Below are 27,018 nucleotides of genomic sequence, written 5' to 3'. Positions count from 1 at the left end.
CCAGAAAATCTGCCTTTACAGCCTTTTCCTCTACCACGCATTCTTTCCTAGGAATGCTGTTCTTATATTTATGATGTTCATGTCCCTGCCCTCTACTGCAAATAGAGATATCCTCTGTGGTTTTTGGGCCACATAGTCTGATAAACGTGAAACCTATATCATCCTGAATGAGTAATCCAAGGGTAACCAATGTCTCCTCTGATCGAATGAGCTTCACTGTGTTCTCACCTGGCCTTCAGGCCATTTCTCAGATATGTGACAAGATAGAGCCTTCTAGATATCTGCTGTTTCCATCTGAGAAAACAAGTGATATGACCTTATGAATTGATCTAATTGCTCAACACCATGCTTCTATCTTTCAGAAAATATTGAAGGAAGGACCTATGCTGAAGAACTGTAACTCTTTCAAGAGATGGAAGCTTAGATATTTTCTGGTTCAAGGACAGAAGCTCTACTTTGCACACCATCCCGCGGTAATGTATAGCATATTGTCAACTAGATTAATGGGTGGGTGCCAGGAAACCTTTGTGTGGGAAGATGGACTAATAAGTAAAGACATGTCAGCAAACATTAGGGTGGAAGTTGAAGCCCTCTACTCTTTTTTTAACTTGCCCTTTTGGGTCAAATGGGGATACTTTTCTCTCCTTTCTCTTTTCTGTATCCCTTTCCTTTTGTATTTTTCCCAGCTAGCTTCTGCACGCAGAACCAACTATAATTTTGGGGATCCAGTGCAAAATGAAAATGTAGTGCCCTTTATTCAAAAAGCAGGGGGAAGTTGTATTAAAGCTACTAACATATAACGCTTTATGTTTATACTAAAATATTAATATAAAGCAAAGACTTGTCATGGTGTTTTTATTTGCTAATGCAATTCTAAGTAAAGAAAAATACAATTTTAAATAATTAGCATGAATTTCACTATTTGTCTGCACACTATACAACACCAGTTTTAAATGCAAATGTAAGAGCATTTAATTCAAATAAAGAATCACTAAAATTATACAACTTGTGTTTAGTAGCTCATACAAGCGTAGTATTTTGTTCTCAGTAGTATAAAAAACTGCACAAAACTAGCTCAACTGTTCATATTTTACTTCTCGATACTTGCACATTCCACCAACACTTTTTTAACTGAAAGAACTATGGGTTGCCTTATCTTTCCATTTCCTTCCATGTCATCATTTTTAGCAGAAATGGTTGGCTAACACAGGGGTGTAACGAGCAAGAAAGAATACAATAGGGCTTCTTGGTTCTTTGTATTTCTTAGAAACCATTGTCTTTTTCCTATGTCTGAAGCAAGTTCTGGTTCCAACAGAAAGTATGACCTCTCAGGGCTGTCAGCTCCCCTACTGCTTACTCAGTTATAGATGTAACACACTTATCTTGTACTTGATTTGAGTCTTGCTAAACTCCCACTCATCATGGGTCCACTAGAATTCTATGTTCACGGGCATCACAAATGCAAATGGAGCGACAAGACACGGGGTGGAAATGTATAATGCGCCTATCTCCTCTGCTCATATGCATGATCTGTTGTCCCATTGGACTTTACTTACAAAACACATGCTCAAAGACAAAATTATGAGGTAATTTTAAGATGACAACAACAAAGCATTAAACTAAGTGTGAGGCCCTTCTGAACATGGTGCCCTGTGTGACTGCACAGTTTGTATACTGGTGAAACCGGCCTTGCCTGTATCCATGATACTGATTTCCTGCTGCTGGCTAGATGGTATCTACTATGGCCAGTGAATAAGGAGACACAGGCCTCAAACTGGATGGGACTAGCAACACTGCAAAGGTTGCCACCCAATAAAATAGGAGTTTATCACAATCTGTTTCTCTAGGACTCTAGTTAAACCACATCTCATTATCTTTTCCAGCATAAGCCTTTATGTTTAAATAATTCTGAGCTGACCAACTCAAGCCTTCCTATAATTCCACATAAATGTCTGTAAAAAGTTTATTTTGATTTCATTTTTTTGTCACATGATACATTAACAAAAATCATGTTGCTAAATAAATTTTAGCCCTCAAGCCAAAGAAATGATTGGATCATGACTGCCACAAATGCCTGTCAGTAAGTGTGTGTGTGTGTGTGTGTGTGTGTGTGTGTGTTTACCTTTTAATGTCTCTTTGCATCATTAACCAGACAGTTCCTTGTCCCTCTCTGTCTTATATCTTTCCAGTTTGCACACTTTGAAACGATTGATCTGTCTCAAGCCACCGTGGCAGAAAGCAGCTGTAGAAACCTTTGCCACAGTTTTTGTGTAAGTAAGATTGGGAATGACTGAATGGGCAGGGGTAGGGGCTAGCTGGAAAGATAGCTTTCCATGACCACTTCTTGCTTCTTTGAACTTCAGGTTTCCAAAGTTTCCTTTGATCCCAAAGTGTTATCATTCATGCAAACATTTTCTAGCAGCCCACTGATAGGGAAGAAAAAAAGTGATGGTCTTGTTCCTTATTACCAGTATAAAGCTAAGCTGATTTCAAGGGGAAGGGAGTATGTGACTTATAAAAATCAGTCCTCCCAGTGAAGGTGATTTAGAAGAGTATCACTGGGAGTCTTTCAAGAGACTGCTAATATGTTATAGAAAATGGCAGGATAATTGAGTTACATGACATCCTCTCCTCTGATGAGGTAGATAAGAGCCCTAATTCAAAGTGAAATCTACCCCATGTTGAGATTACTGATGAAAGTGCCTCAAAGAAAGCAGAAGGTTTTCTAGGGAAGTGTCTAGGGCTTTGTGTGGCTGAAATGTCACATGGCTTTGGTCATTCAAGTGAATCCAGACCAGAAAACTCACTGAAAAATAGAAAGCTTGGTGGCCCAGGAATTCTCCTACCCACCTCCTTCCAGAACTGTCTTCTCCCAGCCTCAGTGGTGGGATATGGAGACTGGAGTTCCTGATTAGGCAGGTAGGGGATAGTACCTAACAGACTAAAGAGCTGCAGACCCAATATCCTGCTTCCATAGTTGGTTCATGTTCCATCCTCCCTTGAAAGGAGAGCGGCTGGGTCTAAGAAGAAGACTTTGCTTTGTTACTCTCTCATTACATCACCCTGACACAGGGTAAAACTGAGGGCTCTGTTGACCAGTCCCAAAAAGCTGAGTCTTTGGGTGATGAGCCTATAGGGTAATGTTTTTGGTCTCCATTCTACAAAGAAAGAAATCATAAAGGCTAGGCTGCCCCTTAACCTAATTAAAGCACAGAAGCACTGAACATCAGCCCCACTCAAGAATAGGTTTGGACCAAAGGAGTGGCTGTTATCACAATCCCAACTAGCTCCTATTTCCATTGACCACATAATCTCACTGTGTTACATGCAAAAGAAGAAACAAATTCCTTGTTGGTGTGGTGAGCTCTAGCTTCAAGACTTGGGGAGCTTATAGTAAAGGCAAGTAGGGCAATGGAAGCAATGACTGATGCTGTAGCTATCCATGATCCCTCCTGCCCTCTGGGAAAAGATCAAGTCCTGCCCATGGTCTACGTCTGCTAGACTCTCAGTGTGGCATTCTTATTATTCCTGCCTGGGTTCTTGTGCCAAGCAAGGTTAAGAAAGACAACTGTAAAATTCTCTTCAGGTTGTCCCTAACCATAAGAAAGAAAGAAACTGGGTTTTTAGACATCTCACTCTCCCACTAAACAGAAACAGGGACACCCTAATGAACCACATACAATTTTACCACTTCAAGTAGACAGAGTAGCAGTAAGCAAGTAGGGTTTTCAGGCAAACTAACTTGAGTAATAGATGGTACATGGTTTAGTATTTAAAAGAATGAATTCTGAAGCCAAAGAATCTGGATTTCAATTCTGGTTTAGTTTTTTACCTGCTGGGTGACCCTGAGCAAATCATTTAACTCTTTTTGTCTTGGTTTTCTCGGCTATGAAATGGGAAAAATAACAATGCCCATCTCACAGGGTTGTAATGAAGATTGAATGAAATCATATGCATAAAGTGCTTTAGAATAGTTCTTGGCACATAGTGAGTGGCATTAAAATGTTAATTATTGCTATTAGCATTATTATTATTTCGGATGGGTAACTAAGGAGCTACGAGTGGTTCTGGGAATGTCTGTCTTATATTCAAGAAGTGGCTTATGTTGTGCTTGGTACATCTGTGTAGTTTCTTAGAGAGTTCACAGACTGTGTTTGAAGGCAAAGTTATGGAGTGGGAACCAGCTAATAATGTGGCTTTTTGTTTAGGTTATTACACCACAACGAAAAATCACTCTGGCTGCACCCAACCGGAAAGACATGGAAGAATGGATTAACATCATAAAAACCATCCAACAGGGAGAAATTTATAAGGTAAGAAAACTAGTAGAGAAGCCACACAATTCTTAATAGGTAAATAATTAATTGCATTAGTTAAGCCACCTTTAGAGCAGGGAAATAATAAGATGGAAGCAGAGACCACCTGTTTAGGAATTATAGACAGAAAACCTCTTTAGAATTATTCATAAATAGGAGTAATTCACTTGGACTCAGACCTTTGTGAGTATGTGGTGCAGATACTTCTATACATATCCACTTGATATGTAGATATCAATGTATGCCCAATGGATGAGTCACTCAAGATGTATGTGAGCAGCTAATGTAGATGCCCTTAGGTTAGGAAAACCGGAATCAGCAGTCTTGACTTGGGTCTGCTGAATGACTATAGTGATAGCTAAGGAAACTGAGACTCAGAAAGAGGTAGGAACCAGTCCAAGGCAGAATCAGTATTCAGTAGTGAAACCAGGATTCTGATGCAGGCTATGTGACTCCAAAGCCTATGTCCTTGACCACTATGCTCTTTGCCTTTCTGTTTTCTGTCTAGTACAAAAGTAATGTAGAGGGAAGAGCAATAAGTATCCTCTCCAAAGCTTAGCAGGGTTCTTTTTTACCTGGTGGTACCAAATCTCTGGCCACTGCTCCCTGCAGTAGCTGGTGCAATCAAACTTCAGGAGATACACTCTGCCTGCCCTTCTATAGATCTACCACAGTTAGAATTTATGTAAGTTCCAAGAGGAGAGAGATCTGTGTCACTTATTTACTTACAGCGGTCTCTGGCACATAGTAAAGGCACAATAAATATCTTTTGAATGAATAAATGAATCTGCAGGAAATCTTGGAACCAGAGTTTGGACAGAGAATGATACATGGTTCATCTTGAAGCAAAGTTCTGCTGTAAAGGTCTTAGAGATAAAGGGGAAGGTGAATCCAGACTTTAAAACAACCTAATGCCTTAAATAACTAGCAATGGGTAGAAGATTGTTCTAGGCAATTTGGATGGAGCAGTGTGTGAAGTGGCTTGGTGATAATGCAGTTTAGAAATAAAACTAATGCCATAGAGAAGAACCATCCATCCCTACTCCCCAAGGACTTCTCAGGCTTTTGACCACTTAGTCTCATAACTATACATTCTCCTCCCTATAGCAATGATGGGGAACATGACAAGATGGCTGACTTGAGGTCTCTCCAATATCATTAAGGCCTCTCTCAGTCCCATGTTATATATGCTTAAATTGAGAGATCCTTGGCTTAGCATTTGATGGTGATCTTTATATGATTTAGCACTCAGAATTTTACCTCTTTGTTACTTTCTTCTTCCTTTCCTAATGGAGAAGCACATCCCCTTTTTGCCCCCTGCCCCAATCAATGAGGCCACTATGGTACAACATTAGAGGCAGTCATAAAAAGTTGTGAATTCCATGCTCCTTTCCTGTCTTTGTCCCTGTGGACCAATATCTTTCCTTCCTATGACTTAACCTCTATTCAAACTGGAGGGTTTCTCATGAATCATATAACATTTTCAGTTTGGCATAAAAGGTCGCATAGGATGTTTTGAATTTTAATTATTGTTCTAGGAATGCAAAAACTCCTAGAGAAATTCTGGTGACTACCAGAGAATTGGTGCGCCATCCCTGAATTCATTGAATTAAACACCTAGGTATTGATTACCCAGCACAAACTAGAAAGGAAAAAAATCTCCCTGTTTACTCTCTTGGAAGAGTTGTATCAGGTTGTAATCACAACCTCTGTGGAGCTTCTCCAGGGACCTAAATCTATTAAGGAACACTTTTAGCTGATAGTGAAACGTCTCGGCACCAGCATCTTAGCAATTTGTCTTACTTGAAGCTTAAATAGTAAAATATGCTTTCTCCCATATGTGCCTTATCTCTAATGGTCCCTTCTATCTTCTGTCACCACCAATGCCTGACAAATAGGGCAAGGGAAGATTAATCATGGATTTAGTGGTCTATTAAAGTGATGACAAAGTAATTGGATAATCTATTGGAAACTAGTCAGTACACATTAATAAGCCATCCCCTACTAGTTGCCCAATTCTGTTTCATAAAGAGTAGAAAAAAAAGATGCAATACTTGCTCCAGGCCTCAATGAGCTTTGTAGGTAATAGGGAGACGCTATATACACAGAAACAAAAGAAACAGTTAAATGACAGTACCCAAGATAAATGACAGTTTTCAGAGATGTTACAAGGCAATGCATGATTGATTGCCAGATGAATGAAACAGACAATAAAGTGGTATGGGAGTTCAGAGGAGAAAGAGATAAGTATGGGCTGGAGTCCTCTGAGAAGAGTTAACAGAGGAGAGATTTGAGACTGACCTTGAAAGATAGATTGTATTTTATTGGTGGCAGGGAATTAGGGGCAGTGGGAGGTCCTGGGCTATGGAACTGGCATAAGCAAAAGCTGAATAACAGGAAAACAGAAACTTTTTAGAATACAGTGAAAGGGAGAATTCATTTCACCAGAAAAGTTTAGGAAAGTGAGTCCAAGAAGTATGTCTTGAGAGGTAGATGGGGCCTGACTATGGAGATTTTTCAATGCCAGGATAAAGAGTGGGGAAGATTTGCAATGTGTTCAAAGTAAAGCCTCAGGATGGATTCAAAAGGGAAGAGAATTGATAAGAGGGATACTTTAGAAATACAGGATGGGTTAGACAAGGGAAAAACTAGAGGCCAGAAGTTCAGAGAAGAGGCTATGATTAATTATGGCAAGACCGTGTTAAGCCCCAGAATGAGGATAGAAAGGGAGGACAAGTGTGGATACTGAGTTAGGGGTGGGGGAGAACCTAAATATAAGAAAGAGGCAAATGAAATAGAAAAGTCACAGACAGATGAAAGGTGTGAGCCTGGGGGATTTAAAGAAAGAATAAAAGGAGAAAGTTAGAAATAAGGAGCTGCTTGGAAGACTAGATTAAAAAGTTAGCTCTTCCTAATGAATTGCCATGGAATCATTGACCGTGGAAACAGAAATAGACCTTAAAAGTTATCTGGACTCCAGATACTAGATTTTAGAGCATCTGGAGATGTAAGTCATGTGGCCTTTATTTGAACTCTTCCAAAGGTAGAGAACTAAGTTTCTTGCAAAAAAGTCCATCTAATGTTCCTAAAGCTCTAAATCTTGGAAATTTTTTTCTGAAACTTTGGTCTAGTTGAAATAACTTTCCAACATTCACTGTAACCTGCAGGAATGACATCAGCTGGCTCTTGAGGTGGACAACTCCCTATCATTGGAAGTAATACAAACAAACAAATTGAACAACTGCTTGTCAGATGTTGTACAGAAAATTGATTTTTTTCAAGTGGGCAAACTAGATGAACTTCAAAATTCCTTTCAACTTGAAAAGCTTATGATTCCAAGATTTCACTTAGCAGATGAGAAAACTGAGCCTCAGAGAGGTTCAGTTGCCTTACCTAAAATCATAAGTTGATTCTGGCAAAATTAATATCTTAGTTCTTTTCATTTTTAATCTAAGTTCTCAGGAGGATATCATAAATTCTGCCTAATTATCTTCTTTCTGTCCTTTAATTTCCACTCTTTGTGATTATGGGGCAGGAATACTAAGGTAGACAACTGAATCGTATAGATCAACAAATAAATTCAAAGTGGCAAAATGACTCTAGCTCATGCATAGTGTGTCCATGGCTAGTGGTTTGCTCAGGCTGAGCCCAGTTTACACTTGTCCCGGCATAAGTATTAACAGCTCCCCTTTCACTGTAGAAAGTGGCCCAATTTGGACAACATGGTCATCCTACCAATGGCCAACCTGGGAGGCCCTAACACTCTTCTATAATTCCCCAAACCTTGATAGAACTGAGCAGTTTAGTTCACATTAAAGCACAAACCACTGACTTCGTTTTATCTAAACTCAACATTTTATCATGTAAGCCATCCCCAAAAAGGCTCCTTTATGGAATTATATCTGTAGCCGACTTTGTGCTTTGTGGGATATTTCACCTGATACTTTTATGTACTTTGCAAACACTTAATATTACTAAATCCTCACATTTGGAAAGTGCTTTGGAGTCAATAAGCTTTCATTTAACTACTAGACAAATAATTAATACACATATATGACTTCTCGATTATGCTGAAAGGAATTCAGGAGGTGGAGAAAGTACCCTTAGCTGCCCTACATCAGTGATGTCTTAGTTCAGGCTGCCATAATAAAAATACCATAGACTAGGTGGCTTAAGCAACAAACGTGTGTTTCTCACACTTCTGGAGGCTGTAGAGTCCAAGATCAAGGTACTGGCAGGTTCAGTGTCTGGTGAGGGGCTGCTTCTTGGTTCATAGATGGGAGTCTTCTGATTGTATCCTCATATGGCAGAAAAAGGAGCAAGAAAACTCTCTGGGGTCCCTTTTATAAGAGTGCTAATCTCATTCATGAGGGATCCATCACTTCCTATAACGTGTGGGGAGCATGCATTCAGTGCATTGCCATCTGCCCCTGCACACCTCCAAATTAATGGCCTTCTCACATGTAAAATACACTCATTTCACCTAAAAATTCCAAAAGTCTTAACTCATTCCAACATGAATTATAAAGTCTAAAGTATCGTCTAAATATCATTTACATCAGATATGGGTGAGACAGCCTTGGACAAAATTTATTTCCAGCTGTGAACCTATGAAGTCAAACAAGTTATGTCCTTCCAAAATAGAAATGGTGAACTAGGCATGGGATAGACATTCTCATTCTAAAAGGGAGAAATAGAAAACAAGGAAGAAATGACAGGTCCCAGGCAAGTCGAAAACCTGGCAAGGCAAGCTCCATGAGATCTTAAGTTTGGAGAATACAGATGGTTTCCAACTTACGATGGTGGACTCACAGCTTTTTGACTTTACTATGGTGCAAAAGCAATACACATTTAGTAGAAACAGTACTTCAAAATTTTGAATTTTGATCTTTTCCTGAGGTAGTCATAGGCAGTACCGTGCTGGGCAGCAGCAGCAAGCCACAGTTCCCAGTGAGCCACTCAATCTTGAGGGTAAACAACCCATATTCTACAGTGCACTGTGTTGCCAAAGTTTTGGGAGATATTGTACTTTGTGTTTTTACATCCCATCATGTCTACAAAACGTCCATTTTTGACTTAACAATATTTCGAACTTACTGGGTTTACCAGGATGTAACCCCATAGTAAACTGGGAGCATCTGTAATCCTCTGGCTCAATGCTCTGCCTTCCAGACCTACACGAGTGGCAACATCACCCCCACAGATCAGCAGGGCAGTGCCAATGCTGTGGCTCTCTACAGTGGCCCTATTCATGGCATGATTCTCTGTTAGAACAGAGGCAAGTCCCCAGGGCTCTGCTGGACTCTTCCATCCCCACAGCTCTGCTGGGCATTGGTTCCACCCTTTGAAATTGACGTGGAGACAGCCTTGTCACCTAGAACTGTGCACTTTGGGCCTGTGGTGGGATGGCAGCCCTATTGATCTCTGAATCACCTTTGGGATCATTCTTTACTTGTCTTGAAGAAATTCACATCCGAATAGTTCTATGGTCCAGTCCTGTAGGGTCTTCTTTGTTTCATCCCATTTTCTCAATTTCCTTTAGTCTCAGCTGACAGTGGTTCTGCTACTATAATCCCATCTCTATTGCTGGCTTTTGTAGAGATGGCTAATTAAGTCTGTGATTGACATCCACACTAATCTCCTTATCAAATAGTGGGTCTTTCACACCTTTTCAAACATATTTTCTTATTTTTTGTAATGTGGACAGACTGAGAATTTTCCAAAATCTCTAAATTCTATGGATTTTTTGCTTAACAATTCCATCCTCAATTCATTTATCTCCTCTCACATTTTTTCATTTTAATAACATTTTATTAACCAAATATATGTACAATATTATAATTTTAACTATAATCAAAATAAAACTGATTAATGAGCTATTTATGTTTCATTTTTTAAATTATTATTAATTTTGATTGACAAATCATAATTACACAGATTTATGGAGTAAAATGTGATATTTTCACATATGTATACAAGGTGGCATGATTAAATCAAGCTAATTAACATATCCATCACCCCGATTACCTATCATTTTTTATGGTGAGATATTTGAAATTTGGTCTCTTAATTATTTAAAAATACTCTATATAATTCATTGTTATTGACTATAGTTACCCTGCTGCACAATAGATCTCAAAATTCATTCCTCTTGTCTATCTGAAACTTTGTACCCTTTGATATCCCCATTCCCTTCTCCTCTCCCTCAACCACCATTCTATTCTCTACTTCTTTGAGTTCAACTTTATCAGATTCCATATATAAATGAGATCATGCAGTATTTGTTTTTCTGTGCTAGCTTATTTCACTTAGCATAATGTCCTCCAGATTCACCCATGTTGTCACCAATGATAGAATTCCCCTCTTCTTTAATGCTGAATAGCATTCCATTGTGTATATATACCACATTTTATTTATTCATTCATTTGTTGATGGACACTTAAGCTGTTTCCATAGCTTGACTATTGTGAATAATGCCACGATGAACTTGGGAGTGCAAATATCCCTTTGACAGAATGATTTCAGTTTCTTTTCACATATACCTAGAAATGGAACTACTGGATCATATGGTTGTTCTATTTTTAGGTTTTTTGAGGAACCCCTATACCATTTTCCATAATGGCTATATTAATTTACATTCCTACCAACAGTGCCTAAGAGTTCCCTATTCTCCACATCCTCTCCAACACTTATTATCTTTCATCTTTTTTGTTAAAAAGCCATTCTAACAGGTGTGGTGTGGTATCTCAATGTGGTTTTAATTTGCACTTCCTTAATGATTAATGATATTGAGCATTTTTTCATGTACATACTGGCCATTTGTATATCTTCTTTTGAGAAATATCTGTTCAGGTCTCTTGCCATTTTTAATTGGGCTGTTTTCTTGCTATTGAGTTGTTACAGTTCCTTATATATTTTGGATATTATCCTCTTATCAGATGTATGGTTTGCAAATATTTTCTTCCACTCTGTGGGTTGTCTTTTCACTTTGTTAATTATTTCCTTTGCTGTATAGAAGATTTTTAGTTTGATGTAATCTCATTTGTCCAGTTTTGCATTTGTTGCCTGTGCTTTGGGGGTCAGAGCCAAAACATCCTTGCCCAGACCAATGTTGGGGAGCTTTTTCCCTTGTGTTATCACAGTAGTTCTAGAGTTTCAGCTTTTACAGTTAAGTCTTTAACCCACTTTGAATTGATTTTTTAATACGGTATAAGGCAGCAGTCTTCAAACTTTTTGGCACCAGGGATTAGTTTCCATGGAAGACAATTTTTCCACGGACTGTGGTTGGGGGTTGGTAGGGGGGCTTCGGGATGAAACTGTTCCACCTCAGATCATCAGGCATTAGTTAGATTCTCATAAGGAGTGTGCAACCTAGAGCCCTCATGTGTGCAGTTCACAATAGGATTCTCACTCCTATGAGAATCTAATGCCACTGCTCATCTGACAGGAGGTAGAGCTCAGGCAGTAATGCTCACTTGTCCACTGGTCACTTCCTATTGTGCAGCCTGGTTCCTAATAGGCCATGGACTGGTACCAATCTGTGGCTCAGAGGTTCAGGACCCCTCGTATAAGGGTCTAATTTTGTTCTCCTGTATGTGGATATCCAGCCAACATCATTTATTGAAAAGACTGTCCTTCCTCTATTTTGTGTTTTTGGAAACTTTGTCAAAAGCTGTCAGTCAACTTTTGTCAGTTAACTGTAAATGCATGGGTTTATTTCTGGGTTTCCTACCCTGTTTCATTTGTCAGTGTGTCTGTTTTTATGCCAGTACCATGCTGTTTTAATTATAATCACTTTACATATGTTTTGAAATCAGCAAGTGTGATGCTTCCAGCTTTGTTCTTTTGGTGAAGATTGTTTTAGCTATTCAGGGTCTTTTGTGGTTCCACAAAAATTTAAGGATTTTTTTCCATTTGTGTGAAAAATGACACTGGATGATCTTAGAGGAAAGGTGTTCAAAAAATGACATTGGAATTTTGATAGGGATTGCATTGAATCTGTAGATTGCTTTGGGTGGTATGAATATTTTTTACAAAATTAATTCTTCCAATCCATGAACCCAGCATGTCTTTCCATTTATTTGTGTTTTCTTCCATTTTTTAATTGATCTTCTATAGTTTTCAGTATGCAGGTCTTTTACTTCCTTGGTTAAATTTACGCCTAAGTATTTTCTTTTTTGTTGCTATTGTAAGTGGGATTGTTTTCTTAATTTCCTTTTCACATAGTTCATTATTGGTACAGGTTGAGCATCGCAAATTTCAAAATCCCAAACCCGAAATGCTCCAAAATCCAAAACTTTTTTAGCACCAAGATGATGCTTAAAAGAAATGCTCATTGGGGCATTTCAGATGTCAGATTTTTGGATTTGGGATGCTCAACAAGAAAGCATAATGCAAATACCTCAAAATCCTAAAAAACCTGAAATCTGAAACACTTTTTGGTCCCAGGCATTTTGGATAAGAGATACTCAACCTGTATATAAAATGCTACTGATTTTTGTATGTTGATTTTATATCCTGCAACTTTACTGAATTTGTTTATCAGTTCTAACAGTTTTTTGGTAGAGTCTTTAGGTTTTTTTAAATATATAAGTTCATGTCATCAGCAACTAGAGGCAATTTCACTTGTTTCTTTTCTATTAGGATATCTTTTATTTATTTCTCCTGCCTAATTGCTCTGGTTTTTACATATGACAATTATCAGAATTTGAAAAGAAGTGATGAGAGTGGGCATCCTTGTCCCTGATTTTAGAGGAAAAGCTTTCAACATTTTACTATTTAGAATGATACTAGCTATCAGTTTGTTATGTGGCCTTTATTATGCTGGTTACATTCCCTCTATACCTAATCTGTTGAGAGGTTTTTTTCTTTTTTAAATCATGAAAGGGTCTTGAATTTTGTCAAATGCTTTTTCTGCATCACTGAGATTATCATGTGATTTGAATTCTTCGTTTGTTGATATGGTGAATCACACTTATTGATTTATGTATGTTGCATCATCTTTTTATCTCAGGGATAAATCCCACTTGATCATGGTAAATGATTCTTTTAATGTATTCTTAAATTCAGTTTGCTAATATTTTATTGAGGATTTTTGCATCTGTGTTTGTCAGGGATATTAGCCTGTAGTTTTCTTTTTTTGTTGTGTCTTTGTCTGGCTTTGTTGTCAATGAGCATCAGAATTTATTGGATCACCTCTCTGACACTAGGGTTGGATGGGGCCAGGTGTTCCTCCATGGGTAATCGCTGGCCTAACAGTTATCCCTTGGCCTGGGGAAGAGTTAATCAGAGCACCCAGGTTGTCTGAAGAAGCTAGCTAGGGATTCAAGCCTGGAAGACCCGTGGACCATGTTTCCTGCAGCATGGTGCTATTGGCAAGCTCCTCTGATGTGGCACTTCCATTGGCAGGAACACAGAGCAGCCACCAAGATCTATACATTGATTACTGTGAGCCCCACCCCATTTTTTGTTTCTTACTGACCCCAAGTGACCTAGCCCTGCTGGTACTACCAATGTTTCCCGTGGGACAAGACAGGAGTGGACTTCCTGTGAAGGGTCCCGAAATGTGAGGAAGCTGAATATCTGCCTTCAACTCTCTTTTCCCACTTAGAAACCATAACTCCAGGGAAATTCTCTGAGGCACTGCACCAGCTTGAGGGGGAAGCGGCATAGTCAAAGAGAACCATTACTCTTACCATTTGACCCTGGGTTTTCTCAGTTCTGTGGTCCAAGGGGGTTGTCTCAGCCTCACTCCAAAGTTCTGGGATATTCATAATGGTATTCTTGCCTGTGGATAGTTGCCAGTTGGATTTCTGTAGTGCAGGGAGTGAAGCTGGAGAACTCCTATTCCACCGTCTTGTTGATGTCACTCTCTATCTTACATTTTACTATAAGCAGTCAGGAGGAACCAAATATCCTCAGCTAAATATCGAATTTCACCATTCACAAGTTCTACTTTCCATCAAACACTAGAATACAAACACAATTCAGGCAAGTTCTTTGCCACTTTATAACAACAATCACTTTTTCTTTATTGTCCAGTAACATGTTCTTGGCCGGTCCACATTTCTACCAAAATTCTGTTCATGATTGCTCAGGTATACTCTTAGAAGATAGAAGCTTTCTCTACAGCTCTCCTTTTCCCTTTCTGAGCTCTCACCAAAATCTCCTTTAAAATTCTATTCAGAACAATCTAGGCTTTCTTGGCATGTACCTCAAAACTCTTCTAACCGCTACCCATTACCCAGTTTCAAAGTTTTTTCTACATTTTTAAGTATTTGTTATAGCAGTACTCCTCACTTCTCAGTACCAATTCCTGTCTTAGTCAGTTTGGGCTGCTATAAAAAATTCCACAGACTAGGTGGCTTAAAACGGCAAACATTGTTTCTCACACTTCCGGAAGCCAGAGAGTCCAAGATCAAGCCACTGGCAGACTCAGTGTCTGGTGAAGACCCACTTCCTGGTTCATAGACAATTGTCTTCTTGTGTCTTCATATGGTGGAAAAGGGACTGAGATGGGTCTCTGGGGTCTCTTTTATAAGGGCACTAATCCAATTCATGAGGATTCCAATCTCATGACCTAATCACCTCCCAAAGGCCCCATCTCCTAATACCATCACCTAGAGGGTTAGGATTTCAACATATGATATGAAGGGGGTACACAAGCATTCAGTCCATTGCAAATGAAGAATCCGATCGGAGCAATGGACTGCATGAATGTATTCACCTAAGTATTTTACAGAGAGTAAAAATCAAACACAAAAACCCAACAACCACACACTGAAAGCTTTAAAGAAAACTACTTTCTTTAGCATTTAGAGATCCGTGGTTTGTGTACATGCCACAGTTTTAAATCTGTCTTCAAAATGGATTTTTAATCTGTGTCAACAAGTAAGAAGACCTGGAATTATATACTGTACTAGTTTCCTAAGGCTGCTATAACAAATTACTGCAAATTTTGTGGCTGAAAGCAACAGAAATTTATTTTCTCAGAGTCCTGGAGGCTAGAAGTCTGAAATCAACATGTCAACAGGGCCATGATCTCTCTGTAAGATTTAGGGGAGGAATTTTTTTTTTGGCTTCTTCCTAGCTTCTGGTGGTTGCTGGTAATTCTTCGTGTTCCTTAGTTTGCTGACACATCACTCCAATCTCTGCCTTCATCATCACATAGTATTCTCCCCTGTGTCTGTTCCCTCTGTATCTTCACATGGTGTTCTCCTCTCTGTATGTACCTATGTTCAAATTTCTCTTTTTATAAAGATAGCAGTCATTGGATTGAGGCCCACCATAATATAGTATGATCTCATCTTAAATGTAATATGTCTTCAAAGACCCTACTTCCATATAGAATCACAGTCACAGGTAGTGGACGTTAGGACTTGAACATATCCTTTGGGGGGATACAGTTCAATCCACAAGAGTCCACCCTCTAGTCCCCCCCAAATTCATGTCCTTCCAATGTGCAAAATACATTCACTGTCATCTCAACCTCTTCAAAAGCCATAGCACATTCCAGCGTTAAATCTAAGTCCAAAATATCATTTTGTAAATAATCTAAATCAGGTATGAATGAGACTCTGTGTATGGTCCATCCTCAGCAATATTCCTCTCCATCTATGGACGTGTGAAACCAAGAAAACAAGCTATATGCTTCCAAAATACAATGTTGAGACAGGCATAGGACAGATATTCCCATTTTGAAAGGGATAAAATGGCCGGGCGCGGTGGCTCACACCTGTAATCCCAGCACTTTGGGAGGCCGAGGTGGGCGGATCACGAGGTCAGGAGATCGAGACCATCCTGGCTAACACGGTGAAACCCTGTCTCTACTAAAAATACAAAAAAAAAATTAGCCGGGCGTGGTGGCGGGCGCCTGTAGTCCCAGCTACTAGGGAGGCTGAGGCAGGAGAATGGCGTGAACCCGGGAGGCGGAGCTTGCAGTGAGCCGAGATCGCGCCACTGCACTCCAGCCTGGGCCACAGTGTGAGAGTCCGTCTCAAAAAAAGAAAGAAAGGGATAAAATGGAAGGAATAAAATGGTTGCGGGTTTTAAAAAAAATTGGCAACCCAGCAGGGCAAATTCCATCAGGTTCTCCAGGCCTGAGAATAATTCTCTGGGGCTAGGTGTTCTGTTCTCTGACCCTACTCTCTTAGCTCACTGGAGAGTCAATCCCCCCACAAGCCCCTGCACAACCAAGGAGACAGCCCCACCTTCTGGAACCCAGGAGACAACTCCACCCTCTGGAACCAAGGAAGCAGTGCCTCTGCCCCTTGGGCCCACATTCTTTGGGCCTATGACGGCAACAGCAGCATCTCTGGCCTCTGAGCCTCTCTCGGCAGCCTTGATGGCCTCTGAGCTACCCCTGGAAGTCATTCTTCCATTTTCTTGAAGGATAACACATGTTCACAGCTGAGTCGCTTTATCGGTGTGTTTCATGCCTATAGAATCTCAGAAGTCTGACAACCTTCCTTCATTTTATCCCATATCTGTCCCCTTAAGTCCAAGTTCAGTCCAATCTGACAGTGTTCTGCTGAAGTGGTTAATCGGAGCCAGGTGTCCCACATCTAATCTCTCCAGCAAAAGTTTGTCCAGACACACCCTTGATGTTCTCTGCAGGGCACACTTTCTTGGGTTTTGCAATATGGATAGGCTGAGAATTTTCTAAATCTTCTAGTTCTGGTGACTTTTTGCTTAATAGTTCTGTTATGGACTGCATTGTGTGCCCTCCACCCAAATTAATATGTGGATGCCCTAACCCCTAATGTGACTTTGGAGATAGGACATTTAGGAGGCAAATAAGGTTAAATGTGGCCATAGGGTGGGGACCTAATCCGATAGGATTGGTGGCCTTATAATAAGAGGAAAAGAAAGAGGTGTTCTCTCTCTCTCTCTTTCTTTCTTCTCTCTCTCTCTCTCTACATGCACACGTTGAGGAAAAACCACAAGAGTACACAGTGAGAAGGTGGCCTTCTACAAGCTAGGAAGGAAGCCCTCACCAAGGACTGAATTGATTGATACCTTGATCTTGGACTTTCCAGCTGTAAACTGTGAGAAAATTAGATTTCTGTTTTTAAACCACTCAGTCTATGCTATTTTTTATGATGCCTGAGCAGACTAACACAATTTCTTTCCTCAGTGTATCACTTCCCTATCACATATTACTATAAACAGCAAAGAGAAACCAAGATGCACCTCTTATACTTTGCTTGGAAATCTCCTCAGTCAAATATTCAAGTTTATTGCTCACAAAGTCTACTTTCCACCCAACAGTAGAGCAAAATCAGCCATGTTCTCTGCTACCTTATAAAAGTATTACCTTTCCTTTAGTTTCCAATATGTTCCACATATTCACATGAGGCCTCACCAGAAACACCTTTAATGTTCATATTTTTAGAAACACTCAGTTCAAGGCAATCTAGGCTTTTTCTAGCATGTGTCTCAAAATTCTTCTAGTCTACCCATTACCCAGTTCCAAAGCCACTTCCACATTTTTAGGTATTTGTTACAGCAGCACCCCATTTCCCAGTACCAAAATCTGTATTAGTTTCCTAGGGCTGCCATAATAAAATAACTACAAACTGGATGGCTTAAAACCAACAGCAACTTACTGTCTCACAGTTTTAGAGTCTAGAAGTCCCAAATTAAGGTATCTGCAGAGCCATGCTTTCTCTGATGACCCTAGGGAAGGATCTTTCTTTGCCTCCTCCTAGCTTCTGGTGATTGCAGGCAAACTTTGGCATTTTTTGGCTTGCAGATGCATCATTCCAATCTCCACCTTCATTGTCACCTGGTGTTCTCCCCTGTGTCTGTGTGCTCTGTATCTTCACAAGGTGTTCTCCTCTTTGTGTGTGCCTGTCTGTGTCCAAATTCCTCTCTTATAAGGATACCAGTCATTGGATTAGGGCCCGTTCTAATCCATTATGGCCTCATCTTAATTTGATTATATCGGTTAAACCCCTATTTCCAAGTAAGGTCACATTCATAGGTACCAAGGGTTAGGACTTGAACATATTTCTGAGGGGACACAGTTCAATCGCCACACATACTCATCCAGGGAGGGAAGCATCAACTTTTTCTTACAGAATAGGATGTACACAAGGAATATAAATTCCATCACCTCAACTGCTGAACCTAAGCAATGTCCATTTTACCTATTCCTTTGTATTCTGTAGGCAATTTGGACAATGAAATTTAATATTATACCCAGGCAGAGCTCTGAATTTCTTCCACGCAGTCCTGTGAAACCTTGCACATTCTAGAAGAGCTTCACTTGTCACTCTGTACAGGAATGATCTGTTTTAGAATTTGTTTCCTCCAGTAGACTATAAATTCCTTGAGGGAAACAACTATGGTTTATTCATCTCTGCATCTCCAGTGCCTACCATGGTAGATGATACATAATAGGTTCTTAGTAATTATTGGAGGAGAGGAGACTGGGAGGAAAAAAAAAGTTGCTTGTAGAATTACAATCTAGTGACTTGGGGAGTAGAAAGGTTCTAGGAGCTCAAAGTGCCAAAGCCAAGAGTATGTCACTTCCTCAGGACTCTCCATCTTCTATTCTAATCACCCTAGAGCTTTCCAGTGTCTTAATGTACAATAAACATTACAATCACAAAGCAATCCCAGAACATGTGAGCCTTTAGTTCATCAAAATAGCTTTCCTTTCCAGAAGGTTCCAGGTCAAATCAACAGTAGCTTAGCACGTAACCAGCATGCCAGAAGTGGGAAGGAGTGATCAGAGAGGGCAATGTGCAGGGTATGTCTTGGATATCTAATTCATGTAAATTGACCAAGGATGAATACTTAATGTGCTAGAGCCCTCAGTAGCTAGCTCTCTCTCTCTCTCTCTCTCTCTCTCGCCCCACTGTCAACTGATGTCAGAAAGAAAATATAGTTCTTTTTAAAGTCTTGTCATGCCTTTACACACCCAACTCATTATAATGTCAAGAATGAAAAGCTCTGTGTACGCCTATGTCTGAACTTCAGGGGAAGGCAGAGAAGGAGAAAATCAGACATTCTCAGGAATTAGTGAAAAGGTGTAAGAGTCCTTGGAGTTTTTTTGGTGCTCACCCTTCCCTTCTTTCAATCTCAAAACTGTTGCTGGTATACCCTTGCCTTCCCTGCAGTCATGAAAGTCAGGCTGTGAAATACAAATGCAGCATTTAACAAAAAATGTTAAGGCACATTAACAAAAAATGTCAAACTCAGTACCATGAAAGAGGACACCAAAAAGAATGCCACTCCATGTAGGCAGGGGTTGTGTCTTGTTCACTATATCTCAAATGCTTTGAAAAGTGCCAAGCACAAAGTATTTACTCAGTAAATATTTGTTTAATGGATTATTGGATGAATTAAGCTGATTAATCAGGAAACTGCTGTAGGCAGTCAGAGCGTGGTATTCCTAAAAGAATACTCAAGGGATTCCTAAAAGAATCCCCTGAGATGAAACTGTCGTCCAGGTAAAGCAATGCTCTGCTCACCTGGCAGCCAGGAAGGAAAGTGTATACCTCCAGGAGGTAGTTAAAGCCTTATTATAATATTCCCTAGCCCAGAGTCAGAGCCTTACCTCCTGTCTTTATTCCCTGGCTAGAGAACCAAGGCCAAGGCTAAGACAACACATTTTTGCTTGAACTAAGACAATAGAGTGATTGGCCAAGCAGTATAAAGATCATTACTCCTGGCCGGGCACAGTGGCTCACGCTTGTAATCCCAGCACTTCGGGAGGCCGAGGCAGGCAGATCACTTGACCCCGTCTCTACTAAAAATACAAAAATTAGCCGGGCATGGTGGTGCATGCCTGTAGTCCCAGCTACTTGGGAGGCTGAGGCAGGAGAATCACTTGAATCCGGGAGGCGGAGGTTGCAGTGAGCCGAGATTGCGACACTGCACTCCAGCCTGGTGACAGATCAAGACTTCCTCTCAAAAAAAAAAAAAAAAAAAAGATAATTACTCCTGCCTTCAGCTTCTATTCCAGGGTCTGCCCCTCTATTATTTTTCTTTTTGAAACGACTGGCAAAACAAACAAAAACGCACACAAAGTATCCCAGGTCCCAGGTATTGGCTCCAACTTTCAGTCTTCCCCTTCACACGCTCTGACACCTATACAGCAGGCCATTTTAGACTTAGCAGCAGATTTTCAGGCCCTCTTTAATCCGTCTCTGTGATTCATCCTCCATTCTCTCTTCTCGTTTATTTATTTTAGATACCTGCAGCAGAAAACAACCCTTTTCTTGTTGGAATGCATTGTTGGTACTCCAGTTACAGCCACCGGACCCAGCACTGCAATGTTTGTCGAGAGAGCATTCCTGCCTTATCTAGAGATGCCATCATCTGTGAAGGTACCTTTCTGATTCCTTTAGGAAGTGAAGTTCAGTGGGTAGATATAGGGATGAAGGAACTCATGTGGCTTTAGTATCATTAACTCATACTAGGTCACTGACTCTGGTGTGAGGTTAACTCTGATTGAGGAAAGAAAAAGGGAGGAAACTAACATAAAGGGGATGAAAATAGAAGGATGAGTGTGGGGGGATGGGACTATATTATCGCAAGTGTTAAAAAGACAGAAATCACCTCATTCTTACCATCAATTTTCATTCAAGTTGGATAATAAAAAGATTAGCCAGTAAGAATAAAAAGGAACTGGATCCTATTGGAAATAGGTTTTTGGAGGTGCATTAGAACTATTTAGAATGCATCTGTGTTCTAACTTTCAGAGCAGCTTTGGGAAGAGAATTAGAATCCTCACTGTCACCAGATTCACACCCATCTTTTCTCTTCCTCTTCTCACAGTGTGCAAAGTGAAATCTCACAGATTATGTGCTTTGAGAGCAAGCAAAGACTGCAAGTGGAATACATTGTCTATCACTGATGACCTCCTTCTGCCTGCAGATGAAGTAGTAAGTACTAGCCATGTCTTCCCACAGTCGGCCTCTCCCATGTCCCCTTCAACCAGGATACACAGGGGGAGGAAGACTTCTTCCTAACTCCAGATAAGCAAAGTCCTAGGCTCACAATCCAACTTATCTGGAAGAATGAACCTCCCTCCTCCACTTGTCATTGTTCACTAGCATTGGAGTAGGGAGGGCAGGGTCATTTGGGTCATTTACCTAATGTCCTCCATGGAGTAGTACAATTATTCCAGTTGGCCCTTCCTCTCCTTATGTCTCTAACTTCTACCTCCTGTGTCTTTTTACCCTTCTGCAGAACATGCCCCATCAATGGGTAGAAGGAAACATGCCTGTCAGCTCTCAGTGTGCAGTGTGTCATGAGAGCTGTGGCAGTTATCAAAGACTTCAAGACTTCCGCTGCCTGTGGTGTAATTCTACGGTAAGACTCTTCTCATCTTGATATTTAGAGAACTTAACTCCTGACGAGGGGGTGGATTAGAGCTTGACCATGTATACACATAGATAGAAATCTAAGAAACCCTTATCTCAAAACAGGTTAAACAGATTCCATAGTATAAATCTTAGTATCCTGCCTTTCCAGATCTGACTATGGAGCCTTTCTTTGGGAGAAAGATTTAAGACCATCTTTGCTGCTTCTTAATTGGTGAGGCCTACTAACAAATGGGAAAAGCTGAACTCTCTAATGGCAGTATGGGCAATTAAAAATAAGTTCTGAGTCTGCCTTTGAGAAACCTACTCCCTTTCTCATTCACTATTTCCTAGGAACTTGTAACCTTTATTAATTAAAAATGGTTGATAATATTAACACATTATTATTGCCACTATATACTGAGTGCTTAATATACATGATCTCATTTATTCCTTCCAATAAGCCTAAACCGGGCCTCATTGTTCCCATTTTACAGATGAGGAAGGTGAGGGTCAGAAAAGTGAAGGGGTCCAAGGTCATTTGGACCAATTTCATTTGTCCAAGGTCATTCAGCCAGTAAGCAAGAGTCTTGATTCATACATAATTCTGCAAAGACTATGCTCTTTTTTGTTTTGTTTTGTTTTTTGTTTTTGAGACAGGGTCTCACTATGCCGCCCAGGCTGGAGTACAGTGGCACAATCACAGCTCACTGCAGCCTCAAACTCCTGGGCTCGTGTGAGGTGGGCTCCTCTCACCTCAGCCTCTTCAGAGTAGCCGGGACTACAGGCACATGCCACCATGCCCAGCTAACTTTTTAATTTTTTTGTAGAGACGGAGTCTTGCTATGTTGCCCAGGCTGGTCTCAAACTCCTGGGCTCAAGTGATCCTCCTACCTTGGCCTCCCAAAGTGCTGGACTTACGAGCATAAGCCACCGTTCCCAGCCGACCACACTCTTAACTACAACACTACCATGCCTCTAAACCAGTGGTCCTCAGCTGGGGGTAATTTAGCCCCCCAGGAGACATTTGTCAGTGTGTGGAGACATTTTTTATTTTTGCAACTCAGGGTGGAGGGAAGTGCTACTGACATGGAGTGGGTAGAGGCCTGGTATTCTGCTGAACCTCCTACAATGCACAGGTCAGCCTCTCATAACAAAGAACTATCTGGCTCAAAATATCAGTAATGCTGAAGTTGAGAGACCCTGATCTTGATTTTTAGCCTTTTAGATGCTTCTCCAAAACTGAGTTTTCTAGACAAGAAGAAACTGAAGGGCTTCTTCTTAGAAGACTCTGGTTGTCCTCTGTTTTTTTTTTTTTCAATTGCTTTTGAATAACCAGGCCAGGTTCATTCCCCCTAGAAAATGTGTAATTTTCCAGGAAGTGGCACTTGAAGATGTCAGAAATCTGGAAAGAATGGCCGCTTGTGGGAAAGGCAGCAGAGTCTCAGCTGTCACTTCCCAGCTGTTTGACCTTGGGCAAAACCCTTTACCTCTCTGAGCTTTGGTATCTTCATTTTTAAAATGAATTCAATAGTGTTTTTTCTACCTCACACACCTGTTGTTATAAGGATTGAAGTGTAATATTAGATTATTATTATTAACTCTTTTATACTGCATGTAAGTTCCCCATTCTGCAGGCCACTAAGGTTGTGCCTTAGAACTGGTGATTTCTCAGTGCCTGTAGGTGGGTATCTTCTGAAAGCTACCTTTGAAAGGACCAGAGTTCTGAGGCCACACTGAGAGACAGTGTAGGCTCAGAGTAGAATGGGGGTGTTCAGGTGAGTTAGGGATATATGTATGGCACCAAATCTCAGAAAGGGAGATTAAATACTAAGAATCTAAATCTTGGTATTGGAACTCAAGACTGATCAATGATATCCTTTTCTCTCCCCCTCCTTTTTTTTCTCTGCTCTTCTCTTGTCGTTTCAGGTGCATGATGACTGTAGGAGACGGTTTTCCAAGGAATGTTGCTTCGGAAGCCATCGCTCATCAGTCATTCCTCCCACTGCTCTAAGCGACCCCAAAGGCGATGGTGAGTAGTTAAATCTTAACCTCAGAAACACATTGGGGATGTAGGGAAGGTGCAAAGGCTGGGAAGAAGGACTGCAATTAAATTATTCTCCTCAACCAGTCAAACATTTTGGGGAAGTAGGACTGTGCATGTGTATATAGATAGCTCCTGGTTCTCTTACCTTTGGGATTGTGAATGTTGTTCTTTCTGGTGTATATGTATGTGGGCATGTTCTCTGTAGCTCGGTCACAATTGTTTCTGATCAGAATTGATTTCAGCTTTTTCATGATTTCCAAACACTGGATAAGTCATGAAATAAGTTTGTGTCCAGGTGGTCAAGGAAGAACTTCATGAAGGCCAGGTTATCTTACTTTTAAAATGGAAACAAACACCAATGTTGTTCCTAAATATGAAACTAACATGATCATTACCCCAACTTCACTGATGCTTTGTCAATTCCTGGACACTAGTGATTTATTAAGAACTCTGTTCTCAAGGTGTCTGAAGGCTACAGAAAGATCTAAGACATGGTCATTGCCAGAGCTATTGATTATTGTGGATTCAGGCTACTGATATAATACAACAATTAACAATTTGATGTGTCATATGCTAAGTGCCAAGGGAATGGTAGAGACATTTGGAAATGAGAAAACCTTAGAAATATTAACCATTTATAGGAGGTTGAGCGGAAAGGAGGTAGTAATGAAATCAATGCAGCAAGAATAAACTTTGTATAGAGTCTTCTATCAAGAGGTCTAGCAATGTTAGAACAAAAAAAGCAGAAGCCAAGAAGAAGGGTATTTTGTATAGTTTTTGTGTTTGTTTAAGAATAAGTAAGACATGGAGGTATCATGACGTAAGGAAAAAAAACAAGAGCTAGGCAATTATGAGCTTTAGTTACTTACTAGATATGTGATGTTGGGTTAGTCACTTACATTCTCTGAGCTTTGCTTTCCCCATCTGTAAACGGGAATGAAGCTATCTATCGTGAAGATAGATGATAATATGTGAAGGGCCTAAGTATCTAAAAACATAACCTCAAAGGACCATAAAATTAAATCCCTCAACTTCTTGGGCAACTAAATATCTAGTCTCCTAGCCTAATAAAAAGTGCAGACCCCACAGGGATGATTCACTCTTTGGCACTTGCCTTTTGAATTCACCTCTCCTTCCCTACTTTTTCTTTGTTTTTTCTGAGAGACTCTCCTTTTTGCCATTGACTTGTTCATTTACTTCTCCCATTACTCATTATTAAAGAGTGGGAACTGTCAAGATCAAAATCACATATCACAGCTTAAAAGACCTAACCTATTTTACTAATACTAAGAAATTTAGAAATCTAATATACTTACCACTGACATACTACTATTTCACTAAGCCAGGGAAGAGATACACTGCTCATAAATTTCAGTTTGTGTATGATTAGTTTCACTCTATATATGGTCAATTTCACTTACTGGAGGAAAGTTCAAATTCTTCCTGGAATGTTTTAATCTATATTTCTCTAATTTGCTAATTTGTCCATCTCTGACGTGTGGGATATCCACTGGCCCAAGAGTGATTACTGAACCCTCGTTTCACTGACTTAAAAATTATCCCCACATAGATGCTAGTTGCTCACTTCACTGCCAGGGAAGAGCCAGCATTAGCTGGAAGCAAAGAAAGGAAAAGAAAGAAGAGTAGATGGTTTCCTTAGAGAACAGAAGGGGGCAAAGATTCCTGTAGCCATTACAACATAGTTTTAGAACTAGACATACCACATGTGTATGTGCGTGCTCATATATATGTGCACGCGCACACACACACACACAGCCACTCTAGATCCTTCCAGTTATTTTTCCAACCCTAACACAGATATAGCTAGACCTTAGTACATGGAATGAGCCATTCATACAGGTTTCTGCAGGCAAGTATACTCATATGTCCCCATAATAACATGTAAAGACACAAAACTGAATTTCACTCAGGTATACATGCATATATTATTCTCAGATCTACTCAAATAGTTATCCATATGGAGTCACCCACCGGGTAGTTGACCAAAGAGGTGATGAAATTGATGACTTAGTAAATAAGAGATACTTGCCTAGTTAGGAGAATGAGGGACTAGGGGAAGATGCAGTTGATACAAGAAGAAAAGTAGCAAACTGGTCAGCTGAGCAAAATCAGGCTGGTAGTGAAATCAACCTAGTTTTGAATCTGAGACATTTTGCTCACCCCCACAGGGACCTGACAAAGATGTCTTTAAGCAGATGGCCCACCTCAGCATGCCACAAATGACCCCAAATAGGTGTTAAGAGGGTTGCCGCCTCTCCTTTGTAACTGGGCCAAACATGTTCTGTGCTTCCTGTCCTTGTGTTGGTGTTTTTAAAATTTATTTCTTCCTATCCTATATCACTCCTTATGCTTGTTATAGCTTGTCAAATAATGGCATTGTTACTTTCTTCTTCTTTCCACCAGTGATATAATATTATTGCTTAGGAGCACCTGGGCTAATCTATTCTTTTTGTTTGGTGTCTTATTTAATATCCCATGAGTTAGCTTTTAACTTTTCCTCCTAGTCATCTGCAATCTTGATCCAATTGAATCTCACTCACTGCCAGCCCTTCTTTCTATCATGCATTACTTGTCCTGGAATTTCTTAGAAATGTCTTTCAAACTTCCCTATCTTCTTGACTCTGTCTTCCTGGCTTCTTGGCTGTGGCTTTATGCCCTTTAATGGGTAAGTTTCCTACTGGAAGGTCCCATCCCAGAGGAATCTTTTGCATCTTCCAGTCATAGAATCTTAGCCATGTGAGGTCCTTAAAGATGGTCTGGTTCAATGCCCCCTGGCTGAGCTAGAGAATCCTTTCTTTAGCACCCAGCTGAAGTCATGAGGGCATCCAGCTCATGACTTTCTGAGAAGGCCCTTGCTAGCGTTGAGTCACACCCATCTGTTCACGTATATATTTATTCAGTCAGTAGACTCTAATTTCTGAGAATTCCTTCCAATTATCCCTTTTTCCTATCCAGTCTGCTTGGTATATTCCTTCTCTTATCCTTTAGGGTCCAGCTCAAAATTAAACATTGTCTTCTCTGTTTGACAGCTTCTGTAATGGCCTCTTCCCACTCTCCCAAACAAATCAATTACTTCTATGGCTATAAACCAAGAAGACATATCTCAAAGCACCTAACACATGACATTATAATGGTGTCCGTCTTCTACCACAGACTGTGAGCTCTCTGTATCCTTAGCACTTGACTCAGACCTGGGTATACGGTATACACACAGTCAAGATTTGTTACATGAATTCCTTAATACATTTACTGAATACTGCCTGTATGTAAGGCTCAATGCTGAGCAACGACTAAGATAGCATCACTGGCTCATATGGAG

At 40.2% G+C, this 27,018-nt stretch overlaps 1 protein-coding gene across 3 annotated transcripts in view; it reads left to right on the top strand.

Annotated features, from left to right (window-relative positions):
* Positions 1–27,018, top strand: part of DGKK (diacylglycerol kinase kappa) — a 105,284-nt gene that overhangs the window by 45,987 nt on the left and 32,279 nt on the right. For all 3 annotated transcript variants that reach the window (XM_016944194.1, XM_063804381.1, XM_016944195.2), the window contains exons 2-8: positions 363–473; positions 2,190–2,270; positions 4,209–4,313; positions 20,518–20,653; positions 21,105–21,211; positions 21,519–21,641; positions 23,561–23,663. In XM_016944194.1, the coding sequence (XP_016799683.1) occupies positions 363–473; positions 2,190–2,270; positions 4,209–4,313; positions 20,518–20,653; positions 21,105–21,211; positions 21,519–21,641; positions 23,561–23,663 (766 nt within the window). The remainder of the gene's footprint in view (positions 1–362; positions 474–2,189; positions 2,271–4,208; positions 4,314–20,517; positions 20,654–21,104; positions 21,212–21,518; positions 21,642–23,560; positions 23,664–27,018) is intronic.

The sequence above is a fragment of the Pan troglodytes genome, chromosome X, assembly GCF_028858775.2.
Source record: "Pan troglodytes isolate AG18354 chromosome X, NHGRI_mPanTro3-v2.0_pri, whole genome shotgun sequence".
NCBI classification, from domain to species: Eukaryota; Metazoa; Chordata; class Mammalia; order Primates; family Hominidae; genus Pan; species Pan troglodytes.
Note: the sequence above shows the minus strand (reverse complement) of the source record. Positions and strands in the feature narration are given on the sequence as shown.